Source organism: Carassius gibelio, chromosome B22, assembly GCF_023724105.1.
Source record: "Carassius gibelio isolate Cgi1373 ecotype wild population from Czech Republic chromosome B22, carGib1.2-hapl.c, whole genome shotgun sequence".
In the NCBI taxonomy this organism is placed as follows: domain Eukaryota; kingdom Metazoa; phylum Chordata; class Actinopteri; order Cypriniformes; family Cyprinidae; genus Carassius; species Carassius gibelio.
Genome location: NC_068417.1, coordinates 19,737,407 through 19,756,375, shown reverse-complemented (window position 1 = coordinate 19,756,375; position 18,969 = coordinate 19,737,407). Strand labels below are relative to the sequence as shown.

General features: G+C 37.3%; 1 protein-coding gene across 1 annotated transcript in view; it reads right to left on the bottom strand.

The window, feature by feature from the left end:
- LOC127986808 (uncharacterized) overlaps window positions 1–18,969 on the bottom strand; it is a 353,087-nt gene that overhangs the window by 162,418 nt on the left and 171,700 nt on the right. Inside the window, exons 22-29 of the mRNA XM_052589043.1 lie at window positions 9,838–10,011; window positions 9,513–9,686; window positions 9,151–9,324; window positions 8,431–8,601; window positions 8,016–8,189; window positions 7,376–7,549; window positions 4,898–5,071; window positions 4,583–4,753 (exon numbers count right to left, since the gene is read on the bottom strand). Of these exons, the coding sequence (XP_052445003.1) occupies window positions 4,583–4,753; window positions 4,898–5,071; window positions 7,376–7,549; window positions 8,016–8,189; window positions 8,431–8,601; window positions 9,151–9,324; window positions 9,513–9,686; window positions 9,838–10,011 (1,386 nt within the window). The remainder of the gene's footprint in view (window positions 1–4,582; window positions 4,754–4,897; window positions 5,072–7,375; window positions 7,550–8,015; window positions 8,190–8,430; window positions 8,602–9,150; window positions 9,325–9,512; window positions 9,687–9,837; window positions 10,012–18,969) is intronic.

The window sequence follows — 18,969 nt, the reverse complement described above, 5'->3', positions numbered from 1 at the left end:
GCAGAATTCCACTGAACATATCAGACAACGATGGTGCATGCCACTCATCTGGTGCAGAGACGAGTCTTTTTTTCTGCGCTCTGAACTGTCTCCTGCGCTTGGCGCTTCTCCGTCTCCACGCGGGTTCTCCGCATCCAGCGCGGCCTGGATCATTTCTCGTGCGCGCTGCCTTATTTCCGCATCCAAGTAATGGTCTTTATAACGCGGATCAAGCACATTCGCGATGAAGTGCAGAGGATCCGAAAAGATCTCAGTGAGACGTGTGCTCACAGACTTTATAAGACTGTACTTTTCTTTGTTTTTACTTCGTGGTCCGTCTTAATCTCTTTGTTAGGAGACGCTTTAGTGCTGCGAATAAAGGAGTAAGAAGAGAATGTTCTCACTGGTGTTAAGTGAATGTCGCGTGGAGCTCGTGGTCTGCGCTATGCTGGTGCACGTGCAGGTCGCGGTTTCTGTTTGCGTCATCACAACATTTCGGCCGTGTTGTTTCGGTGATAAAAGTCTATCGGCCGAAAACCGAAAAGGCCATTTTCGGCCGATAATTTTCGGTGGCCGAAATTTCGGTGCATCCCTACTTTATACAGTATGCTGCCAAGAAAACACCACAGAAGTGTCACGGCTCGGCAGAGACGGCGCCGTGGAAAGAACAAGATCTGGGTTCAAGTTCAGGGAAGAGACACTTTATTATAACAAGAACAAACGAGAACTAAAAGGCCAACACGGCAAAAACAAAACCAAAACGAATCACAGGGACAAGCCGGAACACGAGCACGAGAAACACAGGTAATCCACATAGACATTACAATATAGCCAGGCAGAGTGGTGGGTGAGACTAAACTATATACTTGTGAACAAATAGGGAACAGCTGTGTGAGTGAGTATGTGCACAGGTGTACAGAGTGAGTGGATGCAACAGGTGTACAGAGTGAATATGTGAGTGGGTGAAGGTGATGAGTCCGGGAGAAAGGAAGTGGTGCCCTCTGGGGGTGAGAGGGAGGACCACCGGGTCCGGACTCATGACAGGACCCCTCCTCTAAGGAACGTATTCCAGACGTTCCAGTGACCCCCCATCCAGAGGAGGGGCCGTGCGGGGGTGGAATGGGGGTCCCGGTCCATGTGCTGGAGGGGGACCAGGAGACTCAGGCAGAGCCGGTGGGGTGGGAACCCATGTCAAAACTGGAATTGTGAGCGCCTCTGGTGCTTCCCGAGCAGCCACCGCCTCTGCGAACCATGAGCAGCACCCGCTGCCTCGGGGGGCTCATCCGCGGGGGGCTCAGCCTCCTCGGGGGGCTCGTCTGCGGCGCCCGCAGCATCCTCGGGGGGCTCGTCTGTGGCGCCCGCAGCTTCCTCGGGGGGCTCGTCTGCGGCGCCCGCAGCATCCTCGGGGGGCTCGTCTGCGGCGCCCGCAGCTTCCTCGGGGGGCTCGTCCGTGGCACCCGCAGCATCCTCGGGGGGCTCGTCTGCGGCACCCGCAGCTTCCTCAGGGGTCTCGTCTGCGGCGCCTGCAGCTTCCTCGGGGGGCTCGTCTGTGGCACCCACAGACTCCTCGGGGGGCTCATCTGCAGCACCCGCTGCCTCGGGGGGCTCGTCCGTGGCGCCCACAGCCTCCTCTGGGGACTCGACCGCGGTGCCCGCAGCATCCTCGGGGGGGCTCGTCTGCGGCGCCAGCAGCTTCCTCGAGGGGCTCGTCTGTGGCACCCGCAGACTCCTCGGGGGGCTCGTCTGCGGCACCCGCAGCATCCTTGGGGGGCTCGTCTGCGGCACCCGCAGCTTCCTCAGGGGGCTCGTCAGCAGCGCCCGCAGCTTCCTCGGGGGGCTCGTCTGTGGCACCCGCAGACTCCTCGGGGGGCTCGTCTGCGGCACCCGCAGCTTCCTCTGGGGACTCGACCGCGGTGCCCGCAGCTTCCTCGGGGGGCTCGTCTGCGGCGCCCGCAGCATCCTCGGGGGGCTCGTCTGTGGTGCCCGCCGCTGTGTGAAGGCTGGAAGCGAGCACCGCCTCCTCGCCGGGAAACTCCTGGGCAGGCACCCCCACCCTGACGGCTGAGCCACTCAACTGGAGAGCCAGGTCGATATAACTCTCCAGTGTCCTGTCGGGGTGCCAGAATGGCATGAGAGACTTGAGGGGCTCGGCTAGTCCTCCCCAGAAGAAGACCATTAGACAGGTCTTCTCTGTCGCTGACTGCCGAGACGCCCCCACAAAGTCCCAAGCATAATCCTCGATACTCCGAACTCCCTGGCGGACATCGAGGATCCTCCCTGCTGGACCCATCTTTGCTGGCTATATTCTGTCACGGCGCGGTAGAGACGGCGCCGCGGAAAGAACAAGATCTGGGTCCAAGTGCAGGGAAGAGACACTTTATTATAACAAGAACAAATGAGAACTAAAAGGCCAACACGGCAAAAACAAAACCAAAACGAATCACAGGGACAAGCCGGAACACGAGCACGAGAAACACAGGTAATCCACATAGACATTACAATATAGCCAGGCAGAGTGGTGGGTGAGACTAAACTATATACTTGTGAACAAATAGGGAACAGCTGTGTGATTGAGTATGTGCACAGGTGTACAGAGTGAGTGGATGCAACAGGTGTACAGAGTGAATATGTGAGTGGGTGAAGGTGATGAGTCCGGGAGAAAGGAAGTGGTGCCCTCTGGGGGTGAGAGGGAGGACCACCGGGTCCGGACACATGACAAGAAGATGGGTAAAGAATAGCTCCATCATTGTTCAAAGTAAAAAAAAAAAAAAAAAACATACTTTGTTAGTTTTAATAAATTAAACATTTTTTAAAAATCAAGGAAATTTATCTGCCAATTTTTTTCTTTTTGCTGTATCTAAAACGTACCGAACCGTACCGAACCGTGACACCAATGAATCGTATCGAACCGAACCGTGAATTTTGTGAACCGTTACACCCCTAATATATATATATATATATATATATATATATATATATATATATATATATATATATATATATATATACACACACACACAAACTCGATTCCAAAAAAGTTGGGACACTGTACAAATTGTGAATAAAAACAGAATGCAATGATGTGGAAGTTTCAAATTTCAATATTTTATTCAGAATACAACATAGATGACATATCAAATGTGTACCTGACAAAATTTATCATTTTAAGGGAAAAATAAGTTGATTTTAAATTTCATGGCATCAACACATCTCAAAAAAGTTGGGACAAGGCCATGTTTACCACTGTATGGCATCCCCTCTTCTTTTTATAACAGTCTGCAATTGTCCGGGGACTGAGGAGACAAGTTGCTCAAGTTTAGAAATAGGAATGTTGTCCCATTCTTGTCTAATACAGGCTTCTAGTTGCTCAACTATCTTAGGTCTTCTTTGTCGCATCTTCCTCTTTATGATGCACCAAATGTTTTCTATGGGTGAAAGATCTGGACTGCAGGCTGGCCATTTCAGTACCCGGATCCTTCTTCTACGCAGCCATGATGTTGTAATTGATGCAGTATGTGGTCTGGCATTGTCATGTTGGAAAATGCAAGGTTTTCCCTGAAAGCGACGACGTCTGGATGGGAACATATGTTGTTCTAGAACTTGGATATACTTTTAGCATTGATGGTGCCTTTCCAGATGTGTAAGCTGCCCATACCACACGCACTCATGCAACCCCATACCATCAGAGATGCAGGCTTCTGAACTGAGCGCTGATAACAACTTGGGTTGTCCTTGTCCTCTTTAGTCCGGATTACATGGCATCCGTTTTCCAAAAAGAACTTCAAATTTTGATTTGTCTGACCACAGAACAGTTTTCCACTTTGCCACAGTCCATTTTAAATGAGCCTTGGCCCCTGAGAAAATGCCTGCGCTTCTGGATCATGTTTAGATATACTGTAGCTTCTTTTTTGACCTATAGAGTTTTAGCCGGCAACGGCGAATGGCACGGTGGATTGTGTTCACCGACTGTTTTATGGAAGTATTCCTGAGCCCATGTTGTGATTTCCATTACGGTATCATTCCTGTATGTGATGCAGTGCTGTCTAAGGGCCAGAAGATCACGGGCATCCAGTATGGTTTTCCAGCCTTGAGCCTTACGCACAGAGATTGTTCCAGATTCTCTGAATCTTTGGATGATATTATGCACTGTAGATGATGATAACTTCAAACTCTTTGCAATTTTTCTCGACCTAATAAGTTGCAAATTGGTCCTCCAGCTGTTCCTTATATGTACATTTAACTTTTCTGGCCTCTTATTGCTACTTGTCCCAACTTTTTTGGAATGTGTAGATCTCATGAAATCCCGATATTTGGCATGAACATTTCAAAATGTCTCACTTGGCATATATATATATATATATATATATATATATATATATATATATATATATATATATATTAATTAAAATTAGTGTCTTTGAGATTATAAAAAAAATTAGTGCTACAAATTAAATTTCAAGTGACAATTTACAAAACTCTTTAATTAAATCAGTACTCAAAGTTTTGACAGAAGGGAAAAGACAGAAGAAACAGAATATCTAGTTAAACCATATTATTGTGATTATTATTTTGTTGAGTGTAGCTGATGGTGAAATGTACTCACTTGAGTATCTTCAGCTCACACACAGGATTCTTCAGTCCCTCACAGATCTCTTTGACTCCTGAGTCCAGCAGACGGCTGTTGTTCAGGTTCATCTCTTTCAGGATGGTTTTGGAGGAGATAACAGTAGCTAGAACTGAACAGCTTTTCTCTGTCAGCTCACAATTATTCAGCCTGAAAACAAAAACAGCATTATTTATTTTTCAATACATACTTAATACACATCAGATCATTAGGTCTTTATTTATGCTCACAGATATTACAGTCATTTATAATGAATAAACAGAAGTTATAATGTATAAAATCATGTCGACTCACTTCATTGTCTCCAGTTTGCTATGAGAGTCCATCAAAAGAGCAGAGAGTTTCTCTCCATCCAGATCTCCTAATTTATCTTCACTCAGATCCAGTTCTGTCAGAAGTAATGGACTTTTACCCAGAACTTTAGTGAGATAGTCACACGCTTCCTCTGCAGCAGGACTTTTCAAAAACCTACAGGTGTAGAAGAGCATTAAGAATTTAGGTTTTTGCACAAGAGACATTACGTTTCCGTTCCTCAAGAGTTTTGTGAGTGGCTGCAGTAGAAAGCCTAGTCAGAGGTTGTTTAGCCAATTTGGAAAAAGAAATTCAGATACTTTAATAAAACAATAAATAAATAAAAATTAAATAATGTATAAATAAATAGACACATTTAAAACTGTTTAATTCATGTTTTAAAACGTGGATTAATAAATCAATAAAAAGTACATTAATAAATCTTTTTAAATACACATTTTAAATCGCTTTTTAAAAATGCATTTGGAAATCGCTTCTCTCTATTTGCCAATTGCTTTTCTTTGTCCTTTTGCCAATTGCTTTTATTTATCCATTTGTTGTCAATTGAGTTAAAAAATGCCATTGGACAGTACACACGTGGGAGCAACCAATCTGAACGTGTTTGGAGAGGGATTGTGGATGATTTGTTAGCTTTAGCTGATTTCTGAAAAAGAAATTCTCCTCTCGGTTATCAGGGCTGGCGGAAATTGCAGCATCGGCATCTCGCAGTAGCACTTCCGCTTTACTTTTTTATTTTAAAAACTACATTTCAACAAAATAATACTATGTACTAATACTATGACTGTCATTTGCAGACATTTATCATAAAATTTGTTAATAAAGTCAGTTTATGTTTGATATTTGCTGCATAATCGTCTAGGCTGGGAACCGTCTGCAAATTTACCTCACAGTACAAAACGATTTTCAATAATTCATTCAAATTAATGTTTGCACTGCAGGCCTATAATAAAAACAACAGTAATACAAGCTTTACAGTTTGCCAATGTGTTATATTTAAATGTTCTGTCTAAATGTTAAAAGTCATTTTATTTAAAACACATCGGACGTTTTAACCCAATTGGTGGAATTTAATTCGGTCACTTACCCTTCAAGCGCTGTGATAGCGCTTCAAATCTTTCTCTGGTTTAAATTTACTGCTACAATACACAAAAGCAGTTTTGAAATATTTTTTCATGATGATATAAATTGGTTGCATACTGTTAAAACTGATTGTGGTAGTGATATCTTTAGGACTGACGACTGTATAAAACAGTGTCAAGCAAAAGTGAAAAAGTATTACATAAAATTATGTCACTGGCCAATGAAGAAAGTCCGTGCAGCTAGAAGTGCCCCCGATAACCGAATTCATTTATTTTTCAGAAATCAGCTAAAGCTAACAAATCATTCACAATCCCTCTCCAAACACGTTCAGATTCCTCTGACATTTTGTGTCGTTTGAACCCGTCTTCATACTCCCGCTGTAATGACATACAGCTTTTCTCACTGTCCAATGACAGTGTGTGTTACATTTACAAGTGAGAGAGGGGTTGGCTCTTCAAATCGAGGTGAAAGTTGATTGGTTGCTCCCACTTGTGTACTGTCCAATGGCATTTTTTAACTCAATTGACAAAAGGACAAAGAAAAGCATTTGGCAAATAAAAAAAGAAAAGCAATTGCCAAATGCATTTTTAAAAAGAGATTTAAAATGTGCTTTTAAAAAGATTAATTAATGTACTTGTTATTGTTTTATTAATCCACGTTTTAAAACATGAATTAAATAAAGTTTTAAATGTCTATTTATACATAATTTTTTTATTAAATGTATTGTTTTATTGTTTTATTAAACTACACTTAAAAACACGAAATAAACATCTTTAAATATGTCTATTAATTTGTCCATTTAAAAAGTTATTTATTTATATACATTTTTATGTTTGAATTATCAAATCAATAAATTGATTCTTCATTTTATTTTTAAGTGGCACTCTCGGTCCTCCATACAAATAATGTTTCTTTTTGAAATGATATTTAAATTTTATTATCAAAGCTCTTTAGGTTTTTTTTTTTTTTTTTGGAGATTCTGAGATAAACAAATAAACATCCATCAAAAGCCTGATGTTTCATATTTGATACATAATTTTCATAAAAAAAAAAAATGATTTGTAAATAATCAAGCAAACTTATGTTGCTTTAGCCCAATAAGTGTTCATCTTGCAATATTACTTATATAAAAGTTATGTTTACCTTATAAAAATCAGTTTACCACAACTTGAATAGGGGCATTTTAAATATGATATTAAAAGAGCTTGCTAATGCAAGACAGTTCTGACAGTTATAATCTTTCAAATGGCATATAATGTGATTAAGTAAACACTGGATCAGAACATGATACAGCTTGTCAACTGATTGTTGTTGCAGCATGGTTCCAGAAAATGTATTTGAAATTTACAATTTTAATAAGTAATTGAAGGTTTTAATCACCTCAGTGTCTTCAGTTGACAGTTTGGATCCTGTAGTAAATCACTGAGCTCCTTCACTCCTGATTGTCCAGGATCATTTCCTGTGAGATCCAGCTCTATCAGGTGTGAAGGGTTTGATCTCAGAGCTGAAGCCAGAGCTTTATAACCTTCTTCAGTGAGCCTGCAGTCTGAAAGTCTGTATATGAAAGAAGCTGTTAGGTTTTGCAAGTTCTGTGCTAAATAAACAAAATAAAGAACACTTCAAGTTCAAAAAAATATTGTGATGATAAATAATAGTTAGAGAAATGAACAACAAGTTAGACAAATTATTGCCATAGAGTGTGTAAAAATCTATGCTAATAGAATTTTAAAACTAGCAAATACATGCATTGACCAATAATTTAATGCTAACATCTTATTAAACAAACTATTTGCCCAACAAAGAAATTTGTTATTATTGATTCACCCTTGTTTTGTATTTTTTTTTTTTTCCAAAACACAAAAGGAGATGTTAGACAAAATATTAGTCATTAAGTCAAAGTGAAATTAAGGGGAGTAGAGTAACTGAAATGATAGCCTACAGCTTTAATTTTTTCTGGTAATTTAATCAAATTAGCACTATAAATTCAAATGTAGAAATGTACATTAATGAAAATACACACTTTAGTTTTTCCAATTTGCATTCTGTGCTTTTGAACAGAGGACATATCTTCTGTATCCCTGAGTTTTCTAGTTTATTTCCACCCAGATCCAGCTCGATCAGGTTTGAAGGATTTGATTTAAACGCTGAAGTCAGAGCAGCACAACCTTCTTCTGTAATATTGTTATTTTTCAGTCTGCAGAGAAAAAAAGAAAGTGAGAGGGAAAACAAAAACAAAAAGACTGGAAACATTCTTCAGATTATTTCATTCACAAAACACAACTAATAAGTAAAGAAGGATAAATCTATATGATGGTTCAACAAATCTTAGTCCTCTAAAAAAAGAACCAAAATGCCAGTATTCTGAAAATTAAATATCAAACAGTATTATACTTTAATGGTATTTTATAGAGTATTGAACCATGTGAAATACTCACATCAGTGTGTTAAGTTTACAGTGTTTATCCTGCAGTAGAGCAGAGATCTGATTCACTCGTGTGTCTCCTAGTTCATGTTCACTCAGATTCAGTTCTCTCAGGAGTAACGTATTTTTACCCACAATTCCAGTCACATACTGACAGCCTTCATCTGCTGCAGGACCCAAAAACCTGCAGAAGAGAAGATGAAGCAGGATTTACATGAGGTAATGAAAAACAGCATCTGGTTCTGATGATAAACAGTGTTACATTACGTTAAACTGTTATGAAACACTTTCAAAAGTCAAAGTCAAAGTCTGCTTCATTGTCAATTCTGCCACATGTACAGCACATACATACAGAGAATAGAATTTGCATAACTCTCAGATCCTTTGTGCATACAGTTAACTCTAAATACTAACAGTAGACATAAAAATACAGATAAATACTGTCTAAATATATATATAAATACAAACTATACAAATAAGGAAATTGAGAAAAAGAAATAGATGCAGTGGCATAAGGCACATGGCAGATAGCGTACAAAACAACGAAATAAACAAAACAGTGCAGTTATAATGAGTGTAGTGTAAAAAGAGCTTTTCAGTCTGTTTAAAGTGACAAGAGCTCAGAGAACAGTCTTTAATTAAACTATCAAGTTACTTTAATACAGAAATAAAAATTCTACAAATAATTAACTTGCCAAATAATTTATTTTTGTATCATTTCATCACATCTCACCTCAGTGTCTTCAGTTGACAGTTTGGATCCTGTAGTAAATCACTGAGCTGCTTCACTCCTGATTGTCCAGGATCATTTCCTGTGAGATCCAGCTCTATCAGGTGTGAAGGGTTTGATCTCAGAGCTGAAGCCAGAGCTTTATAACCTTCTTCAGTGATACTGCAGTCTGACAGTCTAGAGGCAAACAAATAACAGCAACAAAATAAAGTCTCAAATGTTGTTACTCATTTAGTTAAAACAAGTTTTAATTTTTCAGATTACAATACTTATAATTCTCAGCTCTCCAAAAATGCTGTCTTAGGTACAAACATGATATTGCTGACAAAAAGATTATTTTCATGTTTAAATTCACAAATTCAAACCTGAGTATCTGCAGTGTGCACTGAGAATTTCCCAGTAGAGTGGATATTTCAGTCACTCCAGAGTTTTCTATTTTATTTCCACTCAGATCCAGCTCGATCAGGTTTGAAGGATTTGAATCAAATGCAGATGCCAGAGCAGCACAACCTTCTTCTGTAATGCTGGTGCAATTAAACCTGTATAAGAAAGTAAACAAATAAGCTATACATATAATTATGCAACTAGTAGATTTGGCTATTACTACTTTAGTCCACCAATATGAGAATTTTATGATAAAAGCATTTTTAGTAGTTGGTCTTTATTTTACAAATTGACTAAAATACTTACTTCAGTTTTTTCAGTCTACACTGTTCATTCTTAAACAGAGTCGAGAATATCTTCATTCCCGAGTCTCTGAGTTTAGTTTCACTCAGATTCAGTTCTGTCAGATTTGAAGGGTTTGAATTTAAAGCTTCAGTCAGAACACGACAATCTTCTTCTGTGATATCGCTGTTATTCAGACTGCATTGAGAGAAAACAGTTACACCATTAACAATAACAACTGTTACAGTTTGAACTAAATATTCACCAATAGTTATAAGTCAACACTCTCTGGTAAACAATATATATAAAACATCCAACAGCAAGTTCATAAGCATTAAAATTTTCATAATAATGATAAAACTTACATCAGTGTGTTGAGTTTACAGTGTTTGTCCTGCAGTACTGTAGCAAGTTTCATTAATCCATGATGTTGTTGTTTAAGTTCACTCAGATTCAGTTCTCTCAGGAGTAACAGGTTTTCACCCAGAACTCTATTCACATACTGACAGTCTTCATCTGCAGCAGGATACAAAAACCTGCAGAAGAGAAGATGAAGCAGGATTAAATTCAACTAAACTTGGTTTAATAAAAATAACATCTGATTCTGATAGGAAATGAGAAATTGTTTAGCTTGAATTTACTTTAATGCAACAGATTGCATTAGTGAAATAATAAGGTGTATTAATGCAACAGCATGACATTGTATCATTTAATTATGGCTCACCTTAGAGTTTTCAGTGAATAGTTTGGATCCTGTAGTAAATCACTGAGCTCCTTCACTCCTGATTGTCCAGGATCATTTTCTGTCAGATCCAGCTCTATCAGGTGTGAAGGGTTTGATCTCAGAGCTGAAGCCAGAGCTTTATAACCTTCTTCTGTGATACTGCAGTCTGAAAGTCTACAGTAAAGAGATTTGAATAAATTGCATTTGACCTTTTGTAATATAGGGGCATTTTCAAAGCATTATTAATTGTGTACATATATATATAAATACTGCAACACAAACTAATATAGCAGCGCCCATAATGCATTATAAATCAACTAACAAGTTTATTATAAAGGTTTGTAAATTAGATAATTGGCATAGTTAACAAGTTTGTGAATATTTTGAATTAAAAATAAAAAAAATAAATCGAACTGATTTGAAAATCTGTCATACAGCACTACTGTGGCTGTAGTGTGACATATGACATATGATGCGTCGCCATGGATATAATAAGGTGATGCTGGAGGGTCATCTAGTATATTTTAAAATTGCATGTGAAAGGGTTAACAGCAAAGGTCTCATTACACTACATTCAGCACAAATTGTGCTAAAATGATGTGTGAATAACATGTATGTACACTATTTTGAAGAAAATGAAGTTTACACTTTGAGAGTAAAAACTGTAATATAGAACCATAAAACACATACTTAACTTTATTTCATAAAACATTTGAGTAACAAACAAACAAACAAAAAAACTAAAGGTTATGATACACAAGGCAACTTTCTGAGAAATATTGCTGGGCAATGATGCTATCAATGGGCCACCACACTAATCTAATTATCCAGACAGAGATTTGTGGCCCATTCTCAATGGGAACGTGCACAAACAACATTACTTGGCAACATTGCTCAAAAATTTGCCCTGTGGATAATCACTATACAAAAACTATATTATTATTAAAATTAAATATTAGTTCATTGAACTCACCTGAGTTTCTGCAAAGTGCAATTTGTACTTTTTAATTTAAATGTACAGATATGTATGTTAAAACAGCACATTTAGTCACATAATTTGTAAGGCCTAATGATGAGCCTCTTTGAGAAATATGGACAATATGAGAAATACATAATTTAGATGCTTTGTTTTATCTTAGTAAATTGTCTTAATAAATTTACCTTAGTATCTCCAATTCACACTTTACATTCTCCAGTCCAGTGCAGAGCATTTCCACTCCAGAATCCTGCAGATTATTATTGCTCATGTTCAGCTCTTTTAGACTGGTATCTGATCCAAGAACTGGAGCTAGAGCTTTACAGCTTGTGTCTGTTAAATTGCAAGCATTTAACCTATAAGGGAAATTTTATCATTAAAATTGGTAAATACATACATTTGGTAAATACAAAAATGTAAATATCTCTACCTAAACATTAAATATATTGTGAGGCTCATACATCAGTTATTTTCAGACAGTGATATTTGCTACACAAAATAATCTTAAACATGTTAAAAATGCTAAGGTTTAAGGTTGATGTACCGTAGGCCTGCAGCTAATATTATTTTGATAACTGATTAATCTGTAAGTTGTTTATTTGCTCAATTAGGACTAAATCAATACTTATTTCCTGTTATATATATACATACATATATATAAAAAAATCTAATAATGTGCAAACTGGATGCTATGAAAACAAACATGGTGAATGTATCTAAGTACGCTATGCTATACATCACATGAAAAAAAAATAGACATAAAACAAAACTACTTGCCCAACGTTTTAAAGTCACTTAATTAAGAATGATAAAGAAAAACAAAAGCACAGACTAAATGTTAACTGGTAACAGAGTAACTGGTATTACATTCACTCAATTGGTATTACATTCACTCAAAATAGTAATTATATACTCCATTACAATAGTCTATTTACAGTTACTGTTCCCCTTAAATATAATTAAGTTTCATGTAGCATTTTAAACCTACATTCATCTATTATTGGGCTACATTTCTAATGTGCTCTACTTGTTTGATGTGCATGTGCGTGTTCCTGCTCGATTAATGAAGTCTGTGAAGTTCAACAAAGACAAAATGCAAATACTTGCAGGATTTTCTGAAATTTACATTTAAACATATAACTGCAAGTGTATGCAAATCATACAGTGCACAGCATAAATGAGTACACCCCCTCTAAAACAAATTCAGCAATTACTCTATACTTAGGGTTAGGGTTCTTTGGAGATGTAATGTTCCAACAAGCCTGCTTGATCATTTACCAAAGAAGAGTGCCAAAATTTTTCAGCAAAATGAGATTTTCTTATCAAAGTGATACAATTTTGTGTTGCAAAAATGAGTACACCCTCCTGAAATTTACTAAATAAAATGAAACAAAACAAAAAAAGTGCATAGGTTTAAGGCTATTTTTGATCAACAGGTAAGTATATTGAACCAAAAAGTTTAAAGACACGTAATTTCCTGAAAATTAAGTGTTATATAGCCGACTGAATCATACTCAGACTTAATGGTGGCAGCAGTGGACCTACTTGGGGGTGAACTACCAGGTGATTTATTTTTCTTAGCATAAAAGAGGATAATGGTACAAGTGGAAAACCAAATTATACTCAAGAGACCAAGTCAATCATTTCAGATCCAAAAGCATCCAAAATGCTCTGGTGTTGCTAGAGGAGGAGTAAGGTGAGAAGTGTTTGGTACCCACAGTGAAGTTCAGTGGTAGTAAAGCTTTTATATAGCGGTGAATGAGTGCTGCAGGTGTGAGGGAGCTGTGCTTTATCAGTGCTGTCATGAATTACGTGATATAATACAAAAACTTGAAACAGAAGAAGCTACCCTCCCCTCATTCCCTGCATTACTGGACATTTTTTTCAGCATAACAATGAATATATTCATTCTCCCAAGGTGAAGATCCTTCAGTTTACATGTATTTCACTCTATCTTAATGCTCTTGAGCAGCAGTGGGGGATTCTGTAGAGACGAGCTGAGCAAACTCCCCATTAAAGATCAGAGCATTTAAGGAGGTCGTCCAGGAATTAACCAGGACAGATGTGAAAATTTGTCATGAACTTGTACACTCAGTTCCAAGAAGGGTCAGAGCAGTATACTTTAAGTTCTGGAGGACATACTATACTAGAATATTATACATTTTCTGAATTAAATCTCAGATGTACACATTTCTGCAATTCTTCATTTAAACAAAATTGGCTAATTTACTTATCTTACAGTAAATATTGCCATATATTTTGTTGTTTTTATTAAGTATATGTTTAATATGGTTCAATTTTGCCATTTCCCATGATTTATATTAGTGATCATTAAGAAAATACATATTTTATATTTATTCAGAGGGGGTGTACTCATTTATGCTGTGCATTACACTGAGGGGAAAAAAATAAAACATCTCCAAATGCATTATACAGCAAACACTTCTGCAAGAGCACCTGTCAGGGCCACGTTACACTATATGTTTATGTATTCGTTTTAAGTGCATAACATAAAGCATTCTCACATTATATTCAATTAAAATATATTATTCAATTTTAATTTAATTTAATTTAATTCAAAATATATAAAAACAATTATTTTGGCATGTGGTTTAGAATTAACTTGAAGGCGGTATAAGATTCGAAAAATTAATTATAGAGGGTTCCTGATAAATGTGTTTTTAAGATGAGTGCAAAATGTGACAAATTACTAACAAAGCTTTTTTGGAGATTTTTATGACTGGTGATAGTCGAATGAGACACTCGTCTGATTTCTTGAATTTCTGAAGCTCAAACTCCTCCAGCTCTTCCTCTGATGTCAGCAACACAAAGGCCAAAGCAGACCACTGGGCAGGTGAAAGATCAGAAGATGACAGACTTCCTTTGTTAAGGTGAGTCTGAATCTCTTTCACCAGAGTTTGGTCGTTCAGTTCATTCAGACAGTAGAACAGATTGATGGATCTCTCTGGAGACAGATTATCTTCAAATTTCTGTTTGATGTACTGAACAATTTCCTTTGTGCTCTGGTCACTGTCGTCTTGCTGTGTCAACAGACCTCGTAAGAGTGTTTTTTTAGACTCAAGTGACAAACCGAGAAGGAAGCGAAGGAAAAGATCCAGGTGTCCATTGTCACTATCAAGCGCCTTGTCCACTGCAGTCTTGAGCAAATCAATCATGGTTTCATTTTTGTTTTCCTGTTCTGTAGACTCCTGAACAAATGCATTTTTCTTGTTGATGTCTAGAAACAGATGTGCATAAAGGGCTGCAATAAACTCTTGAATGCTCATGTGAACAAAACAGTACATGGTACCAGCAATGATCCCTGTTTCCTCCTTAAAGATCTGGGTACACATGCCTGAATACACCGATGCTTTAGAGACGTCAATACCACATGCTTCCAGATCTGTGTCATAGAAGATCAGGTTGTTTTTTTCCAGCTGATGAAATGCCAGTTTCCCCAGTGAAAGCATGGCGTCTTTATCCCAGGAAACATCTGGTCTGTATTCTCCATCATACTTTTGTTTGCTCTGCAGGATCTGAAAGCGGAGAAAGTGTGTGTACATTTGTGTCAGAGTCTTCGGAGTGTCTTCAGAATTTGATTTCTGCAGTGTTTTGGAGGCGTCATCAGCCTTTTTCAGATCATTATTTATTTTTTCCTCCAAAATGTTCTGGAGAACAGTGGCTGAAATCCAGCAGAAGACTGGGATGTGGCACATGATAAAGAGACTCTTTGATTGTTTAACATGATCAATGATTCCACTGGCCAGATTCTGATCAGTGAATCTTTTTTTGAAATACTCCTCCTTCTGTGCATCATTGAATCCTCTGACCTCTGTTACCCGGTCGATACAGTCAGCAGGAATCTTACCGGCAGCTGCTGGTCTGGTGGTGATCCAGATCTGCGCAGAAGGTAAAAGATTTCCCTTGATGAGGTTTGTCAGGAGAACATCCAGAGAGGCTGGTGATGAGACATCACGCCATGTCTCATTATCCTTAAAGTTTAGAGAAAGACGGCATTCATCCAATCCATCAAAAATGAACAGGACATTAAATTTATCATTTCTTGTAAGGTTCAGTCCTTTTGTCTCTGGGAAAAACTGACTTACAAGACTCATCAAACTTTGTTTTTCTTTTTCCTTTAAGTTCATCTCTCTGAATGGAAGAGGAAATATGAAGCTGATATTCTGATTTTCTTTTCCTTCAGCCCAATCTAGAATAAACTTTTGCACAGAGATGGATTTTCCAATGCCAGCAACTCCCTTTGTCAGTACAGTTCTGATCTGCTTGCCTTGTTCAAGTGCGTCAAACAAATTTGTGCATTCAACCTGTATATCTTGTGTTTCATGACGTCTGGAAGTAACTTCAATCTGTCTTACTTCATGTTCAGTATTGACCTGTTCACTACAACCCTGAGTGATATAGAGATCTGTGTAGATGCTATTCAGAAGTGTAGAGTCACCATGCTTTGCAATTCCTTCAAACACACGTTGATACTTTTTCTTCAGGTTCGATTTAAGTTGTCGTTGATGAATGAAGACCAGCTCATCTGAACAAACACAACAAAAACACTTGATCTTAATTTTCTTTCCTCATTTTATAAGTGAAAAATCAGACAGATGCTCATGAGTCTCTTACCTTTTAGAGTGTCTGCAAGTTTATTTTGCTTCATACTTTTTAGGAAGTAAAGTGTGATATCAAGAGCTGCTTCTTTGATTTCACACATGTCCTCTATAAAATCCTGCACAAAGTATTGTGTGTTCTCTTTTTTTAATATTTTCTTAAACCTCTCCAACTCATTCCTCAGAAATGTAATTATTTTGTTCTCAAGATCCTAAAACCAAAGAATAAAAACAAAGAGGGGTACAACAATAAAATGTAATTAAATCTTACATCCACATATAAAACATAAGGTTAAACTTGTTAGACAAAAGCAGTAACACAAAGTACCAGAATTGAGGTAGGGAAAATGAGCATTTCCGAACTACTGTAAACATGACAGAACCCTAAATCATGCATAGCTGTGAAGTTGCTTAATATTGTTTACATGTAATTGCAAGTTTAATTAAGAATCTAATGTTATAATTTCTGAAGTAATTTAAGTCAGAAGTGATCCTATCTATCTTCCTACTGATAGCAGCACAACACATGCAGATATAAAGCTGTAGAGGTTGTTTTATAAACTATTCCTCTATAAACATGAAAAAATCCAGGTTTTGATTCCAGCATAGCAGGGATGTGGAAGTGTGCACAACAAAAATCCTAGAGAAAACACTGCAGACATTAGTCGTTTACAAACACAAATATGCTTTATATTTGTTTTATAAGAGGAATAGCTTATAAAACAACCTCTTACAGCTTTATATCTGCATGCGTTGTGCTGTAATCAGTATGCTTTATATTTGTTGAATAACATGTTTGTTTCTTTATAATAATTTGACTGTGCATATTTTTTTCTTACTCTCCATCATGCTATTGTACTATCTCCATATTTTGCAAAAAAATAAAATAAAATAAAAAAAATTTGATTAAATAACATAAATTGTGCCATTTTGAGTGCGACCATCAGTGGTGGAGCCAGGATGTTTTCATAGGGGTGGCCAGAGAGGGGCCAGCAACCAGTCTGGGGTGGCACAGAAATCACAGTTTTATTAAGATTTATTTAATCAATAGTTTTGTAAGAAGGTTGTTAAAACATTTTTATTTGTTGCTAAATTTGCATTTCTAATAAATTAGTTATTAATGGCCAGTATTTGTTTGTAATTTGTCTTTAAGTATAATAATAATAATAATATATATTTTATATTTATTTTAATATATTTTGAATGTGTATGTGATTTTTCAAAATAATGTTCATTTAAATAAATAAATAAATAAATATATATATATATATATATATATATATATATATATATATATATATATATATATATATAGACCTTTTAAGGCCTTTTATTAGGAAAACATTATTTAAGACTTTTTAAGGACCTGCGGACACCCTGGACTTTCTTTCCCGGTACCACCTATTCTATTGCAGCTTATATTAATAGCTGCTAAACACTACCATAATATGCTGCTAAGTGCAACCCTAGATAACCTGTTTCCCATTAACCCTATTAGTAATTGGACTTTTAGCAGTAATTCATCTTGCAAATAATTAAACAAAAATAAGCTGGAATTAACAAAGACTGTCATGTTTCCTCTTTTATTCTTGCTTTTTTCCCACTTCTGGCTGCCAGACGGATAAGTCCTCTTCATGTTTAAATTGGCAAATAATGCATGAGTAAGTACTGTCCCAGTTTGAAAACGGCAGCTAACGCATCACGAGTAAAAAAAGCAAGCACATCCAGCATAACATGAGGGGGGTCCCCCTATGGGGGATGCAGAAATATTGCTCATGTTATAATAATAATGACATTTCCAATTGTTCAAATTGTCAGCAGGAAATTGCCTGCTTTGCCTGACCTATATATATCAAAATATTTTCCCTTACCTGGAAGATCCAGACAAGATTTTCTCTGAAATTCTTGATAAAGCGGTAATTTTGGAAGTCTGATTTCTCATACTGAACCCTGTAAACAAAATAAATTTGGTCAGTGTTTACAGTAAAATGAAATAAAATTGGACATTTCCGATATTACAGAATCTGTTAGAAACTTTTTTTTTTTTTTTGCAAACAAATCCAAGATATGCTGATAAGAAGATTCAAATGTACAGAGGATCTTTCTAATCATCAGTGTAATCAATAGTGTTTTTTAAATTTCATTTATTTTATCTAATGAAAGCACACACAAATATCCTTTGATTTAATGTTTCATTTAAAACCCGACTAAACACATCACACATTAATGTAAGACAATCATAGCCAAAGCCAATTTTTTTTACACAACTCGCATTACAAAACAAGAACACATGTATTCCTCTTAAACCTTTTGGTTTATGTGATGCAGAGTATTTTAACACTTATGTGAAATATGTATTTTAACACCATATTTTTCATTGGATGGCACCAGCATGTTGCACGGCAAGCCATCGCATTCCTGGCCTTTTAAATGTTTGTGCTGTTATAGCCTACTAGTTTTGTTCATGTTTTTGAACTCTGTTTTATCTGTGCTAAGGTATGATCGCTCAACACTTTTGGAAATTCAAGCCTTAGTAAACTGTGTGGATTATCAGTATGGTTCTGGTGGCCATAATTTCCCTAGACACCTGAGGTACATACCGTCAGAGCTATCTCGTCTGGACTGCAGCTCAATGCAAGGAATGTACGCTAAGTCTGTGCTATTTATCAGCATCTACAGACGTGGCTCCTACTGGTGTACTCTGTGCAGCCTGTGTCAGTACTTCGGACTTTGCGGCAAAAAACGCACAGTCAGAGTGTCCGGTCGGATTTCTGTCTTTTAAAGGAGCTGATATACTCGGTGAAAGTGCATCCGCAATCCCGGGATCTCTGCACGGT